The sequence below is a fragment of the Leucoraja erinacea genome, chromosome 7, assembly GCF_028641065.1.
Source record: "Leucoraja erinacea ecotype New England chromosome 7, Leri_hhj_1, whole genome shotgun sequence".
Lineage (NCBI taxonomy): Eukaryota > Metazoa > Chordata > Chondrichthyes > Rajiformes > Rajidae > Leucoraja > Leucoraja erinaceus.
In genome coordinates this window covers 24,463,047-24,489,341 of record NC_073383.1, presented here as the reverse complement: position 1 = coordinate 24,489,341, position 26,295 = coordinate 24,463,047, and the positions used below count along the sequence as shown (strand labels likewise).

General features: G+C 39.6%; 1 protein-coding gene and 1 long non-coding RNA gene across 2 annotated transcripts in view; one reads left to right on the top strand and one right to left on the bottom strand.

Annotated features, from left to right (window-relative positions):
- LOC129698753 (electrogenic aspartate/glutamate antiporter SLC25A12, mitochondrial-like) overlaps positions 1-26,295 on the bottom strand; it is a 65,698-nt gene that overhangs the window by 28,635 nt on the left and 10,768 nt on the right. The window contains exons 3-7 of the mRNA XM_055637986.1: positions 21,271-21,413; positions 9,621-9,736; positions 7,548-7,687; positions 5,807-5,953; positions 1,188-1,326 (exon numbers count right to left, since the gene is read on the bottom strand). Of these exons, the coding sequence (XP_055493961.1) occupies positions 1,188-1,326; positions 5,807-5,953; positions 7,548-7,687; positions 9,621-9,736; positions 21,271-21,413 (685 nt within the window). The remainder of the gene's footprint in view (positions 1-1,187; positions 1,327-5,806; positions 5,954-7,547; positions 7,688-9,620; positions 9,737-21,270; positions 21,414-26,295) is intronic.
- On the top strand, positions 13,244-21,259 carry LOC129698758 (uncharacterized). The gene is made up of 3 exons (XR_008723721.1): positions 13,244-13,705; positions 13,819-15,981; positions 20,869-21,259. It is a non-coding gene; the product is annotated as an uncharacterized LOC129698758 (long non-coding RNA).

Here is a 26,295-nt window from a genome sequence, read left to right as displayed (position 1 = left end):
CGGAGATTATTTAGGCTACTGTCATTGACAATGGCATTAAACTCAGTACAAATAGCAGCACCGCAGAATTTGGATAGAGCTCTTCCCTAAATCAAGAAAGCAGATTTAAAGACAGCACAAAGCACAGTATTTCTATGGGTGGAATGAAGATGGAGGAGTGATATACTTCCAAGTTAGGGTTGCTTAGTACAAGGAGGACGGTGGCATAGCCATGATGGCATACCCTTGACCGTCCTAGTAGAAGTTGTGGGTCTGCAAGGTGCTAACAAAGTAGCAAGGGTGAATAACTGCAGTGCATTTTCTAGATGGTACACAGTGGCAACGCAGATGAATGATTAGGGTGGTTGATTGGATGCCAGTCAAGCAGGCTGCTTTGTACTGGATGTGTAACGCTGCTTTATAGCTGCTGATGTTGAACCCGACTCGTGCATTGTAGTTGGTGTCAGGAGGCAAATCATTTGCCACACAATTCCCCAGCTTCTGATCTGTCCTTGTGAACAATGTGTTTGTGTGGTTGGGGCCACACATGCAGATGTTGGAATATGGACCAAAAAAAATGCTACTGGAGGAACAGCTCACAAAATGTGGATCAAAATGGACAGTCGACGTTTCGGATTGACATCCGTCATCTGGAATGAAGTAGTAGAGGGGAGATGTTCAGTGTAAAAAAGTAACGGGAGAGGGGTTGGGCAGGAGTTGACAACGATAGGTGGATTTCAGTGAGTAGTAGTTTATAGGCAGATTCCAAGTTCCAAGTTTTTCTTTAATTGCTAGTAAATTCATTTAAAATTAATTTGGCATTTGCTATGCTGGGATCAGAAAGTTCATATACAATGGCTCTGCTGCAGCCCTCATTTCATAGCATTTAGGTTTCTTAATTGAAACTCTCTCTCTCTTTCCAATTGCTTTAATTAACCCATCAACTGGAAAACAACCTACAAAATAGCTCCATGTCAGCCTTGGCTTCATCCATAGATATTCTCTATGTCCCACCCCTCCATACTGCACAATCTTTACAATTTTAAATTAACGTATTCTTTTTCCCGTTCTGATGAAGTGTCTTTGACCGGAAACATTAACTCTGTTTCTCTTTACACAGATGTCGCCTGATTAGCTGTATTGTCTTTGCATTGCAATTTACTGTATTTTAACTTGTTTGAAGGAGAGAAATCCAAGGATGTTTTTACCTTTTGTAACGTCCACATCTTTTCTTGTGCCTGCCAAAGTGCTGTATATCTTTCTAATCAGCTCCATGTTATTCAGCAAAGAGTTGAATGCATTGAAGTAAGAAAAGCTGACATTATGAGAACTGGTTCCACCTGCTACCTGTTCAATAATAAAATAATGATAATTATTCTATTTTTCAAAAAGCAAACATTGCAAAAATTTGAGCAACTTCATGAAATCATCAGTAATAAGTACAATTCTGTCAAAGAAAGTGTTATTTAAGGTATAATACATTAATCCGTTTAGGGTTCATGCGAGTCCTATTATTGGACTCAACCAGACACAACTAAATTTAAGGAAGCGCTTTTTTCCCCAATAACCATTTTTTGCTTGTCAGAGTCGAGAGAGTTTAATTGTCATGTGTCCCAGATAGGACAATGAAATTCTTGCTTGCTGCAGCACAACAGAACATAGGTAAACATAATACAGAACAGGAGATAAAAGTTCAGTGTGTTTATATACCATAGACCATATATATACACAATAAATAAACAGATAAAGTTTAATAGGTTGTTATTGTTTGGAGTTTGGTGGTGGACCCTCCACCACCTCCAGTTTAAATTCCATTTGGAATATTTTTGGAGGACTGGGAAACCAAGAAGCAAGAGTTACTCCAGGAAGTTACTCCAGCTCCAGCGAGTGATTCTGCGTTGGTTTTCAGCGGTCACGGCGAGGCGGCGATCGGACAGCAATGGCGGTCAGGTCTCCCACAATGCAAAGGGAGGGAGAAAGTGCCCGGCACCAACCAGTTGTCATGGCAGTGCGTATGTGCAGGGTGGCCGATGATGTGCTGGCCGTGGTTGAGCGCATGTGCAGGGGGAGGATGTGCAGGCCGTGGCAGTGTGCATGTGCAAGGCGGTCGGCTGTGCTGGCGGATGAGGAGAGAGTGGAGACCCGGCGGCTCAGATGCGGATGGCGGGCAGAGATGGAGAGAGACAGAGAGAGAGACAGAGAGATAGAGGGAGGCCCGCTCAGAGTTGAACGGCAGGTGTCCCGGGTGCTTGCCAAGCCAGGCAAAATGACATGGCTTTTAGGTTGCCCTGCGGGACTTTAGGTGGCCATTGGCACCCGGGCAACCATTAATTTCCCTGATCTATTCATTCTGATTGATGTTTCCTCAAATACTAACTTTACAGGACCTGATTTCCCCTTCATGAAGCCATGCTAACTCGGTTTGATCAGATCTCTTTTTTGTGTGTTGGAAGACAAAATAGTGGCATAGCTGTTCGACTTGCTGCCTCACACGCCAGAGATCTGTGTTCGATCCTGTCTTCGGGTACTGTCTGTGTTGAATTTGCACATTCTCCCTGCAAGCATGTGGGTTTCCTCCCACATCCCAAAGACGCATTGGCTTTGTGGGTTAACTAGTCTCTGTAAAATTTCCCTTAATGTGTCGGGAGTGGGTGAGGAAAGTGGGATAACAGAACTTGTGCGAATGGGTGGTAGACAAAAAAGCTGGAGAAAATCAGCGGGTGAGGCCGCATCTATGGAGAGAAGGAATAGACGATGTTTCGGGTCGAGACCCTTCTTCAGACTGATGTCGGGGTCGGTGGGAAAAAGAAAGGAAGAGGCAGAGCCAGTAGGCTGTGGGCGAGCTGGGAATGGGAGGGGAAGGAAGGAGAAACCAAGGACTACCTGAAATTGGAGAAGGGAGAAGCCAATGTTCATACCGCTGGGGTGTAAACTTCCCAAGCGAAATATGAGGTGCTGTTCCTCCAATTTGCAGTGGGCCTCACTCTGGCCATGGAGGAGGCCCAGGACAGAAAGGTCGGATTCGGAATGGGAGGGGGAGTTTAAGTGCTTCTTCTGCAGTTGTATAGGGCTCTGGTAAGACCACATCTGGAGTATTGCATACAGTTTTGGACACCTAATTTGAGGAAAGACATCCTTGTGATTGAGGCAGTGCAGCATAGGTTCACGAGATTGATCCCTGGGATGGCGGGACTATCATATGAGGAAGATTGAAAAGACTAGGCTTGTATTCACTGGAGTTTAGAAGGATGAGGGGAGATCTTATAGAAACATATAAAATTATAAAAGGATTGGACAAGCTAGATGCATGAAAAATGTTCCCAATGTTAGACGAGTCCAGAACCATGGGCCACAGTCTTAGAATAAAGGGGAGGCTAGGTGAGAAAAAACGTTTTTCACCCAGAGTTGTGAATTTGTGGAATTCCCTGCCACAGAGGGCAGTGGAGGCCAAATCACTGAATGGATTTAAAAGAGAGTTAGATAGAGCTCTAGGGCCTAGTGGAATCAAGGGATATGGGGAGAAGACAAGCACGGGTTATTGATTGGGGACGATCAGCCCTGATCGCAATGAATGGCGGTGCTGGCTCAAAGGGCCGAATGGCCTCCTCCTGCACCTATTTTCTGTTTTAAGTACTGAGCCACCGGGAGATCAGGTTGGTTATTGCGAACTGAGTGGAGGTGTTGTGCGAAACGATCACCAAGCCTGCACTTGGTCTCACCGAGGTTGATCATATGCTGATAATCCAACCACATTTTTGTTTGGAATTGGAAAGAAATAATAGAAATTGCATTCATTGCAACGTGCAAAAAGAGTTGAGATACTGTATTATAATTTTGCTGCATGTCATTGTGATATATATCATGTCTTGATGGGTGAATATGTTTAGTTTGTGACTTTATTTGAAGCAGAAATAATATGTGAATGCTTCATTGAGCATAATTTAGACTGGTAACTATGCACTTCGGCCGAGCACATTATCGAACGCGTCATGCAAGCCGTCTTAAATGACCACCTAAACTGTAATTTGTCAACCTAAAAAACTGCGCACGTTGCCTGGCTGGAAACAGAGAAAATAAAAGTTAAGTGAGAGCCCTGTAGATGCAATGTTTTTGGATGTTCATCAGGCAAAATAACACAAAAGATTACTTCACAACATAAGAGCTTTTGGTGTTGGAGGTAATGAATAGAGAATTAGCTAAAGATAGACACAAAAAGCTGGAGTAACTCAGCGGGACAGGCAGCATCTCTGGAGAGATGGAATGGGTGGCGTAGTCTGACTAAGGGTCTCGACACGAAATGTCACCCATTCCTTCTCTCCAGAGAAGCTGCCTGTCCCACTGAGTTACTCCAGCATTTTGTACCCACCTTCCATTTAAATCAGCATCTGCAGTTCTTTCCTACGTAGAACTAACTCAGTTTGAAGAAGGGTCTCGACCCGAAACGACACCTATTTCTTTTCTCCAGAGATGCTGCCTGACTCACTAAGTTACTCCAGCATTTTGTGTCCATCTTTGGTATAAACCAGCATCTGCAGTTCCTATCAGCACATGCTAGAATTACTTGTGGAATCAGGCAGCATCGGGAGAGAAGAATAACAATGTTTTCAATCAAAAAGGAAATCTTCCCTATTGATTTCTACAGGTTTGCAATATTATTGTCTACCGTTGAAGTTCAATGTTCATTAAAAATACAATTTTCAGGTAGTGCTGCTGCCTCACTGCTGTCTGTATGAAGTCTGCACATTCTCCGTGACCATATGGATTTACTCTGAATGTTCCAGTTTCCTCCCGCATCCCAAGGATGTATGGGTTTGTAGGTTGGTTGGTAAAATTGCCCCGAATGTGAAGGGAGGGATTGATAAAATTGGGATAACATAGAACAAGCATAAACGGGTGTACACAAACAAGCTGGAGAAACTCAGCGGGTGCAGCAGCATCTATGGAGCGAAGGAAATAGGCAACGTTTCAGGCCGAAACCCTTCTTCAGACTGATCGGGGGCGGGGGCAAGAAAGGAAAAAGGAGGAGGAGCCCGAAGGCTGGGGGATGGGAGACAGCAGGGGGACTGAGGAAGGGGAGGAGACAGCAAGGACTAACAAAATTGGGAGAATTCGATGTTCATGCCAAGGACTAACAAAATTGTGTCTGTCTCCTCCCCTTCCTCGGGTGGTTGATGGCCTGTATGGACCGAAAGGCCTGTTTCCCTGTTATGTCTCTGAACAAATCTGAATCTACATTTGAAGCTATTTGTATACAATAATTAAATTGAGAACCAAGATTGAAGTTAACCTAACCCTATGTAATAAATAGTTACTTTCCCACAGATTGGAATAAAAGGATATTTTAGTTACATCAATTAACTGTCCATCCACAGTTAACACCAAAGGTTACTTGTTATGCTAGATTACAAGTGCCTTTAGAAATTAATCATAGTGATTAACCTGAAGCAGAAGTCAGAATCCTTTATATGCTTGTGCACAACTTAATTCATACAAGTGCTGGTAATTCCAAGCACAGTCTCTTTGATGGCAGTCTACCACACAGAAGGAGCAGGAAATAAAGCTGCAAGCAATGAAACATTTCACAAGGCTTTTTTCCTGACAATTATTCATTTTTAACACAAATATATATGTTCCATTTCAGTTTGATTCTAGCAGTGTAAGATTGAATAAAACTATAAGAATTCTTTACATCATTCCGAGAAAAAAGTATCATTAATAAAACATGATAGTTCAAAGAGTCTTTCGAAATTAAAACGGGGCAAGTTATTTCATGTTGTGAAATTACTATAATTCATAGCTCTTTTCTCAGAGAATTTATTTCACTTACTGAAACTAGATTCTCTTCAACAAACGGAGTAAGCATATGTGAGCGAATTGTGACCATGATATCACTGAAATCTAATGCTACAATTGTGCCAGTTTTGTTTTTGTCCTTTTGTGCAAAAGCTTGCCTTGCATGTTCAAGTTGTAGTTCCTGAAAAATAAATAAAAAATCATTTTTTAAGAAATAGAAATGTTTTATTCAAAGAGAAATGAATGTGCCTGTATTTCTTGGCAAGATATACCTCTAGGACAAATACTGCAACAATCAAATTATAATTTTGACTCCATCATCAGCATAAATCACACAAACTGTAACAGCTACCATCAATGAAATCATTTTTTTTTTTAAAGTATCGGGGAAAGTAAAATGTAATTAAATTGTAAAATTTAAGGCCAATTGGTCTAAAATATCCTCATTACATAAATGCATTGTCATTCCCTTTTCACTTCAGAGATGGGTTTTAATGCTCCCATTCCCATTCATACCAAATGTTTGCAGTCTTCCAGTAACATTGTTTGTAACGTACATATCTCAAAAATTATTTCAAAGTTTGGACCTTCTATGTAATTTTTAAACAAGTTCCTGGTATTGGAGTTGTTCACCAGTATGAACAATTTATCTGAATAAACTTGAACAAGTTAATTCATGCTTGGCTTTAAGCCTCCGGATTTTCCTAAAAAGCAGTCAGGTGGAGCTGAAGGTGGAAAAGAAATTTGGGAGGATGAAACAGATAGAAGACGTGAAGGTATGCGAGCAAAAAGAACAGGCAAAAGAAGGGAAAAATACAAAAAAAAGACAATAAGACAATTAAGGCATTAAAACTATAAAAATAAAATAGAATGGCAAAGAGGGTACAGTAACAGAAAGCCAAAATAGCCCTATGATTGGGACTTGGCGACGTCATGAAATCAGCCAAACCCTAAACAAAACATCATGCTAAATTACGCATGAGAATAAAAAACAGATATTGAAAATCTGAAATAAAAATAGAAAATGCTGGAAAAACTTAGCAGGTCCTGTCAAAGAGCCTTCAACTTTATTTATTTTTCTACAGACACTGTCTGACTTGAGTGTTTCCAGTATTTTTTTCCTTTGTGCACAAGGACAGATGTGTGAGGTTGGTCTTTATTGAAACCAGTATTATCTGCAAAATCCCTAAATTTTGTAACAATGGTTTCAACTTGTTTTTTTGCTTATGATCTTATTACGAGCGCAAACGTTTAAAATTTAAGTCACCATCAAAGTATTTTATGAAAGCAAAATTCACGGCTGTAGGAGTGCTATGTTTTTGGAGGTGGCGTTGAATGAGATGCTACTTGAAATAAAATAGGTACTAGAAATGCCCTGCCAATCAGGTGGCATATATGAGAGGAACAGCTGCTGTTTTGGGTCACTGATCTTTCATCACAAATCAGATGCCGTCTGACTTATAGCTTTGCATTTTAAAGGTGAATGAAATTGAATTTAAATGAATAAAATAGAATTTAAAAATGTGAAAGATGGGAAAATGTACCTCCCAAACAATATCGCCATTGCCTGATGATCTTATTCATTGCAAAATCACAGCAAACATTTTGTTGCTTGCTAAGATTAGAAAGAGTTAAAAAAAATTAAACCAAGCAGACACAAGACAATTTAGGCCTGTGAAAATAAGTGGAATAATTTGTTATAGATTAGCATTTAAAACATGGATTAAATAAAGGCCTGGCTATGGTACAAGATGAATTATAGAGATATAACTTGCCTGTAAAAACTGCGTAAATTCAGAATAGCAGAGATTCTTTTTCCTGTCAAAGCCAAAGTGTAACCGAATGAAATCACAATCCCAGTTGAAAGGGATATGATGGTGAATAATTGTTTGGCTGAAGATCTCTTTAACATTTTCTAAAAACAATTTTAAAAAGATAATTATGTCATAAATTTCACAATAGCGCCAAATGACAATCATGTGTATTATACTTATTTTTAAAGTTGCAATCTGTTATAACTGCAATATGTAATGATGAAGGTATATATGTCAAGGGCCTTGATATACAACTAGTGTGTTTACATAAAAACATGAAAAGAATCAAATGGTTGATATCAGAATCATTGTACCAGATTTATTATTTCACAATTAGAAAATCACCCCAGTAACATTAATTTACTGGATTTTTTTTAAATAAGCTGAATTGAAAGATAAAAGTAAGAAATGTATCAGCATAAGTAAAGGTGCACAATACAAAATACATTCCTTTGAATCATTATAACTGAGCTAAAAAAATACTGGCAATCACTCTGCATTAGTTTAACAATGGTATCATTTTCCATCTGTTTCTAACAGGAAGTCAAAGGTACAAAGTCTGCATGGAACTGTGATGAAAATACTGAAGTGCATTGTGAAATGCAATGGTAGAGAAGCTACCTTTTGTATGCACAAAAGGTACTCGAAGCCACGAATTCCAAATTTCACAACAGAGAAGGAAAAAATGTACATTGCAAAGAACAAAAGGCACGTCCAGAGATGCCCAAAGCTAATTTAGTTTGACTGATGTTAAAGCTGCAGGAAATCTGTGGAAAATTTTCAATTACCTGAATTACAAATTAACAGATTAAAAATAAAGTCACTGATCATTCCCAGCCAACCAAAATTGAGTTTTACTGTAATGGAATCTAAAAAACTAAAGAGATAATAACAAGAGGTAAAGAACGGATATACAAAATCTGTAAATTTAAAGCAGATCTTGGAATTAGTAGAAAGAAAATTCTTATTTGAATGCAATCAATGGCATTATTAATGTTGGTGATTTTAAGACAATATTTAGTTTGTGAAACTGTGTAATCTGTATTTTAAAATGTGTTCGAGTATGATAGCAAAAAATAAACATGTCAAAGACGTGTCTGAAGAAGGGTTTTAACCCGAAACACTGCCTATTTCCTTCGCTCCATAGATGCTGCCTTACCCGCTGAGTTTCTCCAACATTTTTATCTACCTTCAAAGACCCCAAGCCTGCTTCACATATGAAAAAAAAACATCTTGCACACTATATTTCACCCACATAGCTATGCTTTGAAATTGCTGTCTTACATTTGCCTCTGAATTAATCTGTTCAACTCAATCTCCAAGACACTGCTCTCACATGAATCTTTGACATTTAAAATCAGGCTTACTGACCAACAGATCACCTTGTACCGAACTGATCCACCACCATTCTAAGATAAACCCACTGTACTTTCCCTCCCTGGGAAAGCTGAGAAAACCCTTCTGCTGTACACAAGGGTATGAAGTTAACGAAGATATACATTTGTCATCCTTTTGTCCATTTATCCCCTTTGGCTACTTATTTTAAATCTGTCTCCTAATGAAGAACCCAATATTATCCTATTTTCTCCGTCAATTTTTTAACCACACTTTCTTTGTACCTGCAACGCTAGATTATGTGCTCTAGTTACCTTTTTATCTTTATACTACCCGTGTACGGTATGATTTGACTGAATAGCAAGCAACGTTTTGCACTGTTCAGTTGGTGCATGTGACAATGCCAATAAATCCCACATTATTTTGAGAACCTATAAGATCTCCGTTGGCCTTTTCTATACTATTGTAAACAATTCCAGTGGTTCATAAATCTTCTAAAAATGCTTGCCTTGATAGTGTATACCTTGAGTACAGTGCCCCAGAGTCAAACACACTCAGAGGCTAAGCAGTGATCTGTAATAGGAAATCTGAATTACTTGAATTATTGCTGCTTTTTATGCATATTCAATTATTTACTCAAAATAAATCAACTCCATTAACATTTTTTTACCTACTTAAAGGTGCATGTGATTAACTTACCAAAAGTCACCTCTCCATTGCCATTCTTGTCGAATAACTGAAAAGCCACCATAAACATGGCATCAGGGGCACATAGAACAGATTCAAATGCTAGAAATTCTTGAAAGGAGATCAACCTGCAATTGCAATATTAAAAGTTATCAAAGAAAACGCAACAAAAAATGCTAACACTCAAAGGAAATTCTTTATCTTATTTGAAATGCAAAACAAAAGAATGTAACTTTTATCTGCACACATTTTGTTCAAATTCAAAGATCTATACATTAAATTTGATACTGGCAGAATTACAATAGAAATTCTATGAAGCATTAAATTATAGGAATTATCAACCACGAATAGTACTCATGCTCCAAATAAGAAAGGCTATTTTGCAGTGAGTGAGCTGATTAGATTACAACGAGTTTCTGCTCCATTGCAGTCTGAACACCAGCATGTGATACAGTTAGCTCACTAAACTGAGCAATTCAAGTAAAACAAGGTGAAAGTAGGATTCCATAATTCTTTTGAAGTATCTTCACAAAGAATAAGTATGCATTAAAAATAGTAAATTGGATGTAGCCGAAAGTTTATATTTGCCTTAAGGTTTGTTTTTTTGTAAGTGCTCAACAAGACCATGGACTTCACTTGTGAACATCTTCAGATTCGCCACAAGAACATATTATCCTCCTTTTGATTCATTTTTATCTCGACAAATACATTCAAAGAACCTATCTTTGATGAACACTAATCAGAAATACACACATTTGTTTTTATAAAAGCTAATAAGTTAAAATAGGTCTCCGCTCTCAAGGATGACAAGAAGCAATATCAGAGAATGAAAAGGAACAGCAAATTCAACTTACAATTTATGTTAAGTCCTAACACTGTCCATGGCTCATTTCAAAAACATGGTCAGTGCTGCACATGAATAATAAAATTAATTCAGTCAATACATGTTCATAATTATTTAAAATATCTAATGGTAAACATATATATTTCTATTTTTAAGTTTTACTTGCTTCAAACCAACTAAATTAAATAATTTTACCACATGTTTCTGAACAAAAGTTCACCAACAAACTGCACAATCTAAAAGCAAAATATTGAACATACTGCAAGTCTGAAATAGAAACAGAAAAATGGGTTATAGTCAGCCAGCATCTGTGGAGAGCAAAATAGAGTTTTAGGTCAAGAAGCTTTAGGTCAAGTACATCCAGCAATTTGTTTTTATACGTGATAACCTATCTGGCAATATGGAGCAAACTCTCTTTACACAGTCATCTGGTGGACAAAGCTAGACTGCTTGTTCAGGACAAATTACTGCTGATTCCCAACTCTCAGTAATGGCAGTCTTCACAAAGCATTTTGTCTTTATTTCTATAAATCATGCATCAGAGTTCTGTATTTTAAAGCACTTAAACTGTACTACCATCTGCTCATAATTTTAGGAAGGAATGATCAATACACAAAACAATCTTTAAACTCTTCCAAACTTTTACATACATATCTTACAAGATACATGCTAATATTTTAAATAGCCGTTTCCTTTATACTAATTTAGTGCATAATTTAGCTTAATTTTGAATTTTTACCTATAACAAATATTGAAAATATTCTACTCTGCATTTATTCTTGTAGAGTCAAAGTACAAAATACAGCAGGGATTCTTTGATCTTTTTAAACCCATTATAATGAGTCAACTTGCTTAGATTCGTCCAAATGTAGGATTCTGCACAAGAGAACGGCAGATGCTAGAGTCCAGAGCAAAAAGATAAACTGCTGAAGAATCTCTGCTGGCCAGTGATCATCGATGGTGGGAAATGGCCAAGCCAGTGGAGACAATTCAACTGAACTGCAAGATTGTAAGGGAGAAGGCTAGTTTAGAGAGGTGATGGGTAGCCAAGCACCTGTGCTTTAAATGCCATGACCACTTGGAGCTCCTGGTTGCTAGTCATTTCAATGCATCTCCCCACTTCTACAGTGACCTGCCTGCCCTTAGCCTCCTCCAATGCCAGGGTGAGGTTAAACACAAACTAGAGGAACACCACTTCATTCAGTGTACAATTAGATGGCATAAACATTTAATTCCCAAATTTCAGATAACCTGCTCCTCTTCTTCTTCCTCCTGCTTATCTTCTCTATCCTACATTCATTTCTATCCCACAGCACCGCACCCCTCTCACCCAATTTCTTCGCCTGCCACACCATCTGCCCACAACCCACACAATCCCCCATTGGTTTTCTTTCCACTCCACTGTTCACCACTACCCAACCACTTCCTTTATCTGGTACCAAAGTTCGCCTTCCCATCCCATCAGCTTCCATCATCTGCAGCCATTATCTATCCGAATCACCTTCCAGTCACTGTCACTATCTTCCCTTCCCAAAGATTCTATCCATCAATCTACCTCTTCTCTCTTGGAATCCCCTAATGCTCGCCAGCTCTTGCCCTATCACCCACACCTCTTTATACCGGCCATTTTACCTCCATTCTTTTGACCCAAAATGTCGACTGTACATTTCCCTCCACAGATGTTGCCTGACCTGCCGAGTTCTTCCAGCAGTTTGTTTTTGCTCAGGATGAATCTACAACTTTCTAGCACATTGCACAACTTTAGGATGCCCTATATACTTGTCAGTTGTAAAAAAAACTATAATCTTATTTTGATGTTGAGAAACATATCACACGCAGCAAGATCCAGATGTGATTTTTAAATTAATTTATGAAGTACAGGTGTTACTGGTAAGCCAAGTTAATACCATCCCCAACTGTCTCCAAACGGCTGTACGCAAGAATTCCCAGGACCTAGACTATCGATAAACGACAAAGAAATATATTTCCAAGTCAGGATGATGTGCAAGTTTGCAGCATGACATTTGCTTCCATCTGCAATTCTTTCCCTTTCAGTGGTAGAGGTCAGAGATTTAGGAATTAGATTTAGGAATTAGATTTAGAGGTCTGAAGAAGGGTCTCGCCCCGAAACGTCACCTATTCATTCGCTCCATAGATGCTGCCTCACCCGCTGAGTTTCTCCAGCATTTTTGTCTATCTTCGATTTTTCCAGCATCTACAGTTCTTTCTTAGAGATTTAGAAGATGTAATTGAAACCATTTTTTATTTAGAAATTGATTTGGACGATAATTATTAACCAAAGCAATACTGTGGAACATGTCTACACTTTGATTATTGTCATGCAATCTTGTGTGAACATGGATTGAGAAGTGGGTATCACAGAAAACCTTTATTCCAACTATCTGGATCATTTTCACTTTGAAAGGATGTAACTAGTGGAGCAGGTATAGTTTCTAGCCATAACTAATTTACTATTTATATTAATGACCTGGAGGAAGGAACAGAACATAAGGTATCCAAATTTGCCCATGGCACAAAAATAGGTGGAGGGACAAGTAATGACGATGATAATTTATTGCAATGGGATATAAATAGATTGCACGAGTGGAGGAAAACTTGGCAACATAGTTTTGTGTGGCAAATGTCATGCAGTTCAATCAGAGGAATCAAAGGGTGGATAATCTAAATGGAAAGTGGCTACCAATCAATTAAGTCAAATGCAGCGATATTTAGGTGTTCTTGTGGGCAAGAACTGCTGCCTTACTATTGCCCTCTTTTTTTCTCAGGGCGGTGAGTACTTAAATCGGGCGCGGGGCTTGTTTTCACAGAGGCCCGGGACCGTTGGTGAGCAGTGGAGGAGGGTCAGGGCGGTGAGTACTTAAATCGGGCGCGGGGCTTGTTTTCACAGAGGCCCAGGACCGTTGGAGAGCAGTGGAGGAGGGTCAGGGCTTACCGAAATCCGTAACGCTCCACACTCCATAGGGAGGGTTCTGGTGGAAGCTGCTGATTGGTGGAAGCAGACTAGAGGAAGCAGCTGATTGGGTGCAACCTCAGGTTAGCATTTGTGCTTTCTGGTTAAAGGTACAGTGAGCCAAGAGTACAGTGGGCTAAGGGTACAGTGCTTTAGTAAAGGTGCAGTGGGCTAAAGGTACAGTGCTTTAGTAAAGGTACAGTGGGCTAAAGGTACAGTGCTTTAGTAAAGGTACAGTGGGCTAAAGGTACAGTGCTTTAGTAAAGGTACAGTGGGCTAAAGGTGCAGTGCTTTAGTAAAGGTACAGTGGGCTAAAGGTACAGTGCTTTAGCAGTGGGCTAAAGGTACAGTGCTTTAGTAAAGGTACAGTGAGCCAAGGGTACAGTGGGCTAAAGGTACAGTGCTTTTTGTTTATATAATAAAGGGCAGTTTAAAGGTCACGAGGGAGCAGCTGTTGTGAGTCAGATACCTGCTGATTTCTCCCAGCAGTTTCTAATGTATTATACTGGTATCAGATCCAGGGTAAGGCGGGAGAATGACAGTCAGAGCAGTGTACTGTTCTGGATGTCAGATGTGGGAGGTCATGGTGTCGAATGGCCCTCCAGACGTCCACATCTGCACCAGGTGCAGCAAGATGGGGCTCCTAAGGGACCGTATTAGGATTCTGGAGCAGCAGCTCGATGACCTCTGTCTGATCAGGGAGAGTGAGGAGGTCATAGAGGGGAGTTATAGAGAGGTGGTCACTCCAAAGCCACGGGAGAGAGACATGTGGGTCACATTAAGGAAGGGCAAGGGGCAGAGGCAGGAACGAGTGAGTACTCCAATGTCGGTACACCTCGCAAATAAGTACTTCTGTTTGAGTACGGATGGGGGTGACAGCCTACCCGGGGGTAGTGACAGCGGACGGGCCTCCAGCACAGAGACCGGCCCTGTTGCTCCAAAAGGTAGGGAAAAAAAAGAGGGCAATAGTAATTGGAGACTCTATTGTTAGGGGGTTGGATAGGCGATTCTGTGGACGCAGTCGGGAGACCAGGATGGTGGTCTGCCTCCCTGGTGCCAAGGTCTCGGACGCGTCTCAACGCATCCAAGATATCCTTAAATCAGAGGGAGAGGAGCCTGAGGTCGTGGTACATATAGGTACCAATGACATAGGTAAAAAAAGGGAAGAGGTCCTGAAGGGAGGATTTAGGGAGTTGGGAGGAGAGTTAAGAAAAAGGACCAAAAAGGTAACAATCTCAGGATTACTGCCTGTGCCACGCGACAGTGAGAGTAGGAATGGAGCGAGGTGGAGGATAAATGCGTGGCTGAAAGACTGGTGCAGAGGGCAGGGATTCAAGTTCCTGGATCATTGGGACTTCTTTTGGGGAAGGTGGGACCTGTACAGAAAGGATGGGTTGCACTTGAACCCGAGGGGGACCAATATCCTAGCGGGGAAATTTGCAAAGGCAGCTGGGGAGACTTTAAACTAGAATGGTTGGGGCGAGGGACTCAAATAGCGAAAGGTAGTAGACAGAATGGGAGGCAGGAAGCAGAAATGGGAAGCACTCGGACACAAGAGGAGAAAGAAAAAAAAGGAAATAAACAGAGAATAAGAGACAGGGGTTTTCTTAAATGTGCATATTTTAATGCTAGGAGCATTGTAAGAAAGGTGGATGAGCTTAGAGTCTGGATAGACACCTGGAAGTATAATGTTGTGGCGATCAGTGAAACATGGTTGCAGGAGGGCTGTGATTGGAAACTAAATATTCCAGGATTTCGCTGCTTCAGGTGTGATAGAATTGGAGGGGCAAGAGGTGGAGGTGTTGCATTGCTAGTCAGGGAAGATATTACAGCAGTGCTTTGGCAGGATAGATTGGAGGGCTCATCTAGGGAGGCTATTTGGGTGGAATTGAGAAGTGGGAAAGGTGTAGCAACTCTTATAGGGGTGTATTATAGACCGCCAAACGGGGAACGAGAATTGGAAGAGCAAATATGTAAGGAGATAGCAGATATTAGTAGAAAGCACAAGGTAGTGATTGTGGGAGATTTCAACTTTCCACACAGACTGGGAAACACATTCTGTAAATGGGCTGGATGGGTTGGAGTTTGTAAAATGAGTGCAGGATAGTTTTTTGCAGCAATACATAGAGGTACCTACTAGAGGAGGGGCAGGGCTGGACCTCCTGTTAGGAAATGAGACGGGACAGGTGGCGGAGGTATGCGTTGGGGAGCACTTCGGGTCCAGTGATCACAATACCATTAGTTTCAATATAATTATGGAGAGGGTCAGAACTGGACCTAGGGTTGAGATTTTTGATTGGCGAAAGGCTAACTTTGATGCGATGCAAGATGATTTAAAAGGAGTGAACTGGGAAATTTTGTTTTATGGGAAAGATGTAGAAGAGAAATGGAGGACATTTAAAGGGGAAATTTTAAGAGTACAGAATCTTTATGTTCCTGTTCGGTTGAAAGGAAACAGTAAAAATTGGAAAGAGCCCTGGTTTTCAAGGGAAATTGGACATCTTGTTCGGAAAAAGAGGGAGATCTACAATAATTATAGGCAGCATGAAGTAAATGAGGTGCTTGAGGAGTATAAGGAATGTAAAAAGAATCTTAAGAAAGAAATTAGAAAAGCTAAAAGAAGATATGAGGTTGCTTTGGCAAGTAAGGTGAAAGTAAATCCAAAGGGTTTCTATAGCTATATTAATAGCAAAAGGATAACGAGGGACAAAATTGGTCCATTGGAGAGACAGAGTGGACAGCTATCTGCAGAGCCCAAAGAGATGGGGGAGATATTGAGCAATTTATTTTCTTCGGTATTCACCAAGGAGAAGGATATTGAATTATGTGAGGTAAGGGAAACTAGTAGAGTAGCTATGGATACTATGAGGTTCAAAGTAAAAGAAGTACTGACACTTTAAAAAATATATAAAAGTGGATAAGTCTCCAGGTCCTGACAGGATATTCCTTAGGACATTGAGGGAAGTTAGTGTAGAAATAGCCGGGGCTATGACAGAAATATTTCAAATGTCATTAGAAACGGGAATAGTCCCCGAGGATTGGCGTACTGCGCATGTTGTTCCATTGTTTAAAAAGGGTTCTAAGAGTAAACCTAGCAATTATAGACCTGTTAGTTTGACTTCAGTGGTGGGCAAATTAATGGAAAAGATACTTAGAGATAATATATATAAGCATCTAGATAAACAGGGTCTGATTAGGAACAGTCAACATGGATTTGTGCCTGGAAGGTCATGTTTGACTAATCTTCTTGAATTTTTTGAAGAGGTTACTAGGGAAATTGACGAGGGTAAAGCAGTGGATGTTGTCTATATGGACTTTAGTAAGGCCTTTGACAAGGTTCCTCATGGAAGGTTGGTTAAGAAGGTTCAACTGTTGGGTATAAATGCAGGAATAGCAAGATGGATTCAACAGTGGCTGAATGGGAGAAGCCAGAGGGTAATGGTGGATGGCTGTTTATCGGGTTGGAGGCAGGTGACTAGTGGGGTGCCTCAGGGATCTGTGTTGGGTCCTTTGTTGTTTGTCATGTACATCAATGATCTGGATGAAGGTGTGGTAAATTGGATTAGTAAGTATGCAGATGATACCAAGATAGGGGGTGTTGTGGATAATGAAGAGGATTTCCAAAGTCTACAGAGTGATTTAGGCCATTTGGAAAAATGGGCTGAAAGATGGCAGATGGAGTTTAATGCTGATAAATGTGAGGTGCTACACCTTGGCAGGACAAATCAAAATAGGACGTACATGGTAAATGGTAGGGAATTGAAGAATACAGTTGAACAGAGGGATCTGGGTATAACCGTGCATAGTTCCTTGAAGGTGGAATCTCATATAGATAGGGTGGTAAAGAAAGCTTTTGGTATGCTAGCCTTTATAAATCAGAGCATTGAGTATAGAAGCTGGGATGTAATGTTAAAAATGTACAAGGCATTGGTGAGACCAAATCTGGAGTATGGTGTACAATTTTGGTCGCCCAATTATAGGAAGGATGTCAACAAAATAGAGAGAATACAGAGGAGATTTACTAGAATGTTGCCTGGGTTTCAACAACTAAGTTACAGAGATAGGTTGAATAAGTTAGGTCTTTATTCTCTGGAGCGCAGAAGGTTAAGGGGGGACCCGATAGAGGTCTTTAAAATGATGAGAGGGATAGACAGAGTTGATGTGGACAAGCTTTTCCCTTTGAGAATAGGGAAGATTCAAACAAGAGGACATGACTTCAGAATTAAGGGACAGAAGTTTAGGGGTAATATGAGGGGGAACTTCTTTACTCAGAGAGTGGTAGCGGTGTGGAATGAGCTTCCAGTGGAAGTGGTGGAGGCAGGTTCATTGGTATCATTTAAAAATAAATTGGATAGGCATATGGATGAAAGGGAATGGAGGGTTATGGTATGAGTGCAGGCAGGTGGGACTAAGGGGAAAAAAAAAAAATTTGTTCGGCACGGACTTGTAGGGCCGAGATGGCCTGTTTCCGTGCTGTAATTGTTATATGGTTATATGGTTACAGCGCCAGAGACCCCAATCCTGATTATGGGTGCTGACTGTACAGAGTTTGTCCATTCTCCCAGACACCTGGGTGGGTTTTCTCCAGGAACTCCGGTTTCCTCCCACACTCCAAAGACGTAAAGGTTTGTAGGCCAATTGGCTTGGTAAATATTTTAAGTTGTTCCTTATGTGTGTAGGATAGTGTTCGTGTGTGGGGATCACTGATCGGCGCAGACTCATTGGACTGAATGCCTGTTTCCACACTGCATCTCTAAACTCTAAAACTTGTCCATGAATTACAAACTTTACAGGCAGATAGAGCAGCAGGTTAAGATGACGATAATTGGAATAATATTTAGCAATTATGGAATTATCCTAATGTCATAATTTAGATTGTGGAATTATCCATAAATCTCAGAATTATGGAAATTAACTCATAAGATGTAATTGAAGTGGATGGAAATACACCTTTTGAAAGATTGCAGGATTGGGGGCCTTGGTGTTCTGGTATAAGGAGCAGTTAAGATGTGGGGTGGATCAACTATGATCATATTCAATGGCACAGCTGGCACAAGTGTATTGGTAACCTACACCTGCCCCTATTTTCCTGTGTTCCTTAACATCACCATGAAAAACAACAGGACTTTATCAGATGTATAAATTATGTTAGTACATTATTCAATTTGTATTTTATGAAAGCATCGACCTTGATGTTTTGCTTAATTCCAATAGAGGGTCTTGAATCCCCAATCATCAAATTTTGTTGAAAGTTTGAGTTAAATCAGTACTTCGACAAAAAATGATCAAAACTAAGTTATGACTTTTAAGAATAAAATCGATCTTTACATGGTAAACATTATATTATCTTAAATAAACAGATCTGTGTTTATTCTTTTATTAATTTTAAATAGGAAAGAAAATCAAGGCAATAGTTTTTAATTTTTATTCAAATTACTCCTCCCTTACACATCAGTAAAAATACATACCAGAAAATTGTTTGATGTTTTAACTTCTTGGTCATTTCACTGGACTTCCTTTCTGTTGCAAAATATTTTATGGCCATAAAACCAGGGAACTACCAATTCCATTGATAATTTGCAACTTGACTGATGCAAAAATGCATCTCAGCATCCCTTAATTGAGGAAGCAGAAAATGATTTGGCCTACTTCTCCTGGTTGCTATCCAATATCCTAAGACGAAGACATGATTAGAGTCAGCTGCTATACTATCCCCATCTTCAAACAACTTAATAACCTTCATTATCACAGCTCCTACAAGAATAACAGATGCTGTGCAAAGCACCAGAGGCCACGCCAACTTCAATGGGATAGCATTCAAGTAATGACCCAATAAGCTGCAAAAAAGATAAATAAACCAAAGTATAATTCTGAGGGGAAATATCAATATTGTGAAATATTTCAGGAATTTTCTTTGTTAATAGCAAGTTTACACTAAATTACCAAATTTATTCTCAATTCAAAAGATAAATGTATTAGCTATTTGTGCAGTCTTTCTTCATTATTAAAGTTCAGAGACATTTTCTTAAAACAGATATTGAATACACAATGCCAACCTCGAAAGAGCAAAACAGAAATGCCAAAAATTCATGGAAAATTAAATCTATTTTTTCCATGAAATGTTACTTAATTTTTAGTTATGTGCTGTATTATTTTTCTTTAACTACAACTCTATTTTAGGTCTATGCTGACCCCTAGGACCTTGATGATAAGATTTCGGCTCAAAGGCAATCTCATGATCAAGGGTAGGTGGTTAGACTCTCTCTTTGTGTAACTAATCACCACTGACTAAATGCTGAACGAAGGCAAAGACTGCAAAGGAGTTGCAAATGTAATTGATCATTGTTCACCAATTACTTCCTTATCTCCAAGTAAGACCTAAGATGGAACAAAGGCTGTTAGGTTTTGAATAATAGCAGAGTAACTCTTGCAATGATATTGAGGCTGAGATGATTACATAGAAAAATAGAAAACAGGTGGAGTAGGCCATTCGACACTTTGAGCCAGCACCGCCATTCAATATGATCATGGCTGAGCATCCAAAATCAGTACCCCCGGTCTGCTTTCTTCCCATATCCCTTGATTCCATTAGCCTTACGAGCTATAGTGAACTCTCCAAAGATTCATTAACGACCAACAAGAACCGCCGTCTTCCTTTCTGCAAGATGCATTAATGGCTATCGTGTTTCCCCTCAAAATCTATTGACCAATTTTACCAGAGCACATTGGTGCCACAATCATAGAACATAGAAGGAGCAGGCCCTTCAACCACAATGTCCACGCTGAACATGATGCCAAGGTAAACTAATCTCCTCTGCCTGCACATGATTCAATCGGTCAAATGCTACGTTCAATCTCACTTTAACCCCACCCCTAGAATTCGGCTCATGTGCAAATTTGAACAAATGGTGTAAAGATGCCAAGAACCATGTTTCTTGGCAAAATCAAAAATTAGCACTATGCAATAGTAATGTTGACAAACCTTCCATTTGCATACAGATGACAAAGTATGCAGTCAAAGGAGTATTTCCTGCATCCAATGATAACTGTTTAGCTTCTGTTTAACTGAAGTAAACTACCATCTGTTTATCGTAAATGTATTCAAAAATGATCCTTCAATCAAGTAATCAAGGTTTGACACCCACTAACCGATGAACACTAACAGTATGTTAAATAATGAAAAAAAAATTACTGTAACAGAATACACACATTCTTTTTAATTTTTCAAATTCAGTGAACTTGATTGTGGGCGGATAGTTATTATCACCTCAAAAATATGGCAATTTTCATTATATAATACAAACCATCAAGGCTTTTTTGTGTGTAAATAAAGTCTGGTATAAAGAAAACATAAAAGGAGGTAGTCTGGTCATTTTTTAGTTCTTAAATAAGGCAGTTAATATATATTCCTCTGAAATGGTGGGAGATCAAAAAATATCGGTGAGGTTCCATTAAGGTATCAACTCAACTCTCCTGAGAATTAAACGTGATCATTATAAATTCAGGTACCAGTTGAATGACACTTTTTGAAATTAATCCAAAAGCTTTCTGCAAAACAGACCACATTCTCTTTATTTATCAGAATATTAAGTAAAACAGACAAAATGAAAGAACATGATAATGTAAGCATCAGATTTTGTATTCCTTGGTGCAATTTGGTGCGATTAAACTCTTGTTTTTCATGTTTTATAATAAACAATTGAACATTTGGCTTTCATAGTAAGATCACATAGTTTAAATGGTTCAATATATTCCAAATCCTCAAAGATCTAGTGGCACTTTTATGCAATGCTTTTAAGAAAACATTGAATGCTTTTCAGAAATCAACTACAAGTTTAGCATCTTACCCATCTTTAGTTTGGTCGGCCACCCCGGCAAGAAGTTTTACAGTCTTTGGGTTGTAGAGTGGATCTGTGTGCAATCCCAGATACTTCTGTACAAAATCTGTCGGAGTCATATACTGCTCCCCATCCTTGGTCACACTACAAAACTAAAAGAGAAGCAAAGTTATGATAGCAAGTAATTGTTGATGGTAGGAGTCTAGGATTAGTGAAGCAACATTCAATGTATTCTGCTCCCCTGCTCCCCATCCTTGGTTACACTACAAAACTAAAAGAGAAGCAAAGTTATGATAGCAAGTAATTGTTGATGGTAGGAGTCTAGGATTAGTGAAGCAACATTCAATGTATTCTTATGCCTGAAAAAAATCAAATTACTCTAAAAGATGGTATGGGCATTTCAGCTTATATATAAAAGAGGCAGCTCAGAAACTGAAGTTAATTTATGGAGGATTTTGAATAAATACATTTCAACTTCAGTTACCCTCAACATACATCACAGGGATACAAATGACAAGAACAGATTTAAAATAATTTAACAACCATTGATAATTAAATAATTGTAATAAGATTTGAAGATTAGCAGCTTCAGCTACACTATCTTAATGCTAAATTTAACATATCGTATTCCTTTTGCTCTTCCAACATGCACATTAATACCTTCACATAATTATACAGTAAGAACACTACCAATTCAGCACATTTGGCACTTTTGTGGTGCCAAAAATCACATTTTCCATACCATTCAATGTTATTTCTATCACATTTTTAAGATATTGCATACTACCATAATAAATTTCAACGTAAACCTGATACATTTAAAAGGAGTAGGCAAACCAGTTAGTTGGAAAGAAGTGGATGAACAGGGACCTGGTCAGGAAGGAGGTAGACACAAAATGCTGGAATAACTCAGCGGGACAGGAAGCATCTCTTGATAGAAGGAATGGGTGACGTTTCGGGTCGAGACCCTTCTTCAGACCGGAAGGAGTAGGGAAAAGTCTGGGAATAAGGACCGCAGAGTCAGCAGGAACTGCAGCAAATAGTACCTGACAAATGACAAATCAGATGCCAAGCATTTGGGATTTCTAGGTAGCTGATTTTTGGTGTTTTACTGTATTCTAAATAGCTAATAACATTTTTTTTGTAAATATTAGTTCATGGGGTGTAGATTACATTGGCACAGTTGGCATTTATCATCACCTGAACTATGTGACTTGCTAGGCTATTGCAGAGGACTACTCGGTGCCACCTCCATGGCTAACTCACAGAAGTGTTTAGCAGGAGAAATAGAAATTGTGATTTTGATTGCAGTGGATTTTGGAAGGGATAAGAGGTATTGGTACAGAATTCATGTTTAAGGAACCTGGAAGAATCCTCCCTCTGGCACTAGCTGGGCTGATTTGCTGCCCTTTGAGTGGGAAATGCTTCAACACTACAAACCTGCAGTTTAGGATAATTTTTGCAATTGTTGGAAAAAGATTAGTGATGCTTGGAAGAGATAATTTGTGGCACTGCAGGAATATTGTGAAGAGAGTGCTTGAGATCCCTACTGCAACAAAGAATGAGCCTTTATATTGAGCTGCCTTTGATTCAAGATGATGGGAGAGAGAAATTCAGACATCAGTGTATTAATGAGAAAATGGTGTCAAAGGTGCCTCTTTTGGAGGAATCTTTGAACTGAGACCCCAGCAACACCATCAGGTGTACTCAGATGTATATAGCACTATTTTGAAGATCGTTGGTGGAAATTAAACATTAGTCAACATTACAAAGAGATTATTTGGTTAGAATTGGATTGCCCTTTGTAGAAGTCCATGACACTGGTATCTCTCTTAGCACATCCGGGGAACTAAAGCATTAATGGAATCAGGGCTATGAACCATTATACATGTTGTATGCATTACTGATAGCGCTTCCATGCTGGGAACCAATGTGATCCCATGCCATTCCCATACACTACTGTGTCAGAAACCTTTATATGCCATATAAACCACGATGTTTCTTTACTTCACAAACAAAAGACTTTGTCATTATTTTGAGAATCACCTTCTGTCAGCAATCATGCTATTTGAAAATAAATTAAACCTTGGTCTGTTCAGATCGGCAGTATGCAGCAAATTATTAACCAAGACAAATCAAAAATCAAACCAAATTCCTTTTCCTAGTGACTTCAAGGTCATAAATACAGAGAATATGACAGCAAATCCAAATGAATAATTAACAGCTGAACTAGCAACCAATCTAAACAAGCTGTTAAAAGGATCCCGGTTTTAAATTGTTCAATCGTCATTGCTCTATGTCACGTGCAAACCTTAATCTAAACAGAAGTTATTACATAGATTCTCATCATCACCTTATGCTGTCCCCCAGAATCGAAGATGACATGATTAGTTCCAGTTTGGATGATTCTGTGTGGTTAGGGCAGGAGATTCTGAAAGGAGAGGGCAGGGTGGATAGTTTGGGAGGTGCCACACTATTTAGGCCATTTACAATGAGCTTTTGTGCTCTCCTATTCAAAAGACCAGAGCTTCTTATTTGCACCCCTAATGTTTTTTTCCCCATTTTGAGCAGTCATAAAGGAGAAAGCATTTATTTTGACCAGGGATACCCAAATCAGTAATGATGTTACACTTTTTCCAAGTAGCTTTCAGAACACCCAAGAATTTTCCTTACGAAATTTCAGGATGCTCCTGTCTCTGCTGCTGGTGATACAAAAAATATAATGATTGGAACATCTAACCAGTGCCAACTGTAGTATTTCAAGAGTATTTTATTGCCATATGCCCCAAAACAGAATAATGACATTCTTATTTCCAACAGCACAACAGGTATGCAAGCCTAGTACTCAGTACCATAATAAACAGAGGAATTCACTATTTAAAAAAAAAAAAATCAGTGTAGTGTAAAACCAAAGCCCAAAATCCCTAGTGCAATCAAGACAACTTTAGTTGGAGTAATTACTGTTTCACAGGTATGCAATTTCATTAGTCTAAAACACCATATGATTGTTACTAGTGCTGACCAAAACCATGACTTAGATGTAATCTAGAAACAAGGAACTACAGACACTGGTTTACAAAAGACACAGGGTGCCGGAGTAACTCCGCAGGTCAGTCAGCCTGCCTCCCAAGAGAACATGGATAGGTGATGTTTCAGGTAGAGACACCTCTTCAGACCCAAGATCACTAAGGCACACTCTGAGGTGTCCTCCCTTAAATGTACACGTGCAGCCACTTGACATTACTTCTGCAAACTCAAGGACATTACCTATTAGTTTTATTGCAAGCAAAATACCACTTGTTATATTTCATTCATAATTAAGCTTTTTCTCTCGTGAAAAATATGAATAGGTTAACAGGAGAATGGTAGCAGTTAGATCGTTCCATTGATTGACTTCTCCAGCAATGGTGACTGGCAATGTCAAAAGTGCAGTTGCCTGCCCAGAAATAATTTGAGGACACCGGATGTTAATTGGCTTTTCACCAGCTTTGTTATGCACATTTGCTGTTAGACAAAGTCATTAATTAATCTTTACTTCACATCTTGGTGACTCTTAAGGCAATGATCCCATTCCACCATAATCATTTTAACTGCAACTTTCCAAATAACACCCATTTTCCAAGGTCACTCTAAAATGTCAACAATCTCAACCTGATCTGTTTAAGAGTACAGCGCAGGAACAGGCCCTTCTGCCCATCAAGTCTGTGCTGAATAGGACGCCAAGATAAACTAATCTCATTTGCCCGCACACCTTACCATTGCATTCCCCTCATATCCATATGCCCATCCAAAAGCCTCATAATCAGTACTACCATATCTGCCTCCGTTACCACCCCAAGCAACACGTTTCAGTCACCCACCACCCTCTGTAAACGATTTGCCGCACACAACTCCTTTATACTTTACCCCTTCACCTTAAACCCATGTCCTCTAGTGTTTGACATTTCCACCCTGGGGACAAAAGATTGTGACCGTCTTGCCCTATACATGTCTCTCATAATCTTATACATTTAATTTAGTTTAATCTCCCCTCAACCTCCAGTGTTGCAGATAAAACAATCCAACTTTGTCCAATCTCTCAGTATAGCGAATACCACTTTTGGTAAATCTCAAATATTACTCTCCTTGCGAGACACCACAAAAAAATGTAAACTGCTGTTTCGGTACCCCTGCAAAGTTGTGGCAAGTGGCTTGTGGTTTGGATCTGGAAAGCACTGCCTGCAAATATGGTGCAGGCAGGTTTCACTGTGGCCTTAAAGGGGCATAAATATTTGAAAAGTTAAAAATGTCAAAGTTTGCAAAATTCATGTAATGGTACCAGGGAGTTGCTCTGCTAGACGGCAGGTGTGGAAAACTCCTTTTGTGTTGTAAATACTTCACGATCTAAGGATGCTCTCTATCTGATCTGCACCGAAATCACGTTCTAATTAACACTCCTTTGTCAATATATAGTTGGAGATATTAATTGCTTATCTTATTCACTCACGTCCAAAATCCCCACTTTTCCCTGCTGTGACAATTTCAACTCCTATTTCACCAGATGGTCTGGCAAAAAAAAATTAAAAAGTTAGAATCAACATTTTACTACAAACCCACTGACTCCCATGGCTATTTGGACTACACTTCTTCCCACCCTGCTTCTTGTAAGGACTCTATCCCCTACTCCCAATTCCTCCGTCTACGCCACATCTGCACCCAGGATGAGGCGTTCCAAACCAGGGCATCATTCTTTAGGGAACGGGGGTTCCCCTCTTTGACTATAGATGAGTCTCTCACCAGGGTCTCCTCTATATCCAGTAGCTCCGCTCTCACTCCCCATCCCCCCCACTCGTAACAAGGACAGAGTCCCCCTTGTCCTCATCTTCCACCCCACCAGCCGTCACATACAACAGATAATCCCCCGACATTTTCTCCACTTCCAACGGGATCCCGCCACTGGGCACATCTTCCCATCTCCTCCCCTTTCGGCTTTCCGCAGAGACCACTCCCTCTGTAACTCCCTGGTCAATTCATCCCAAACCACCCCCTCCCCTG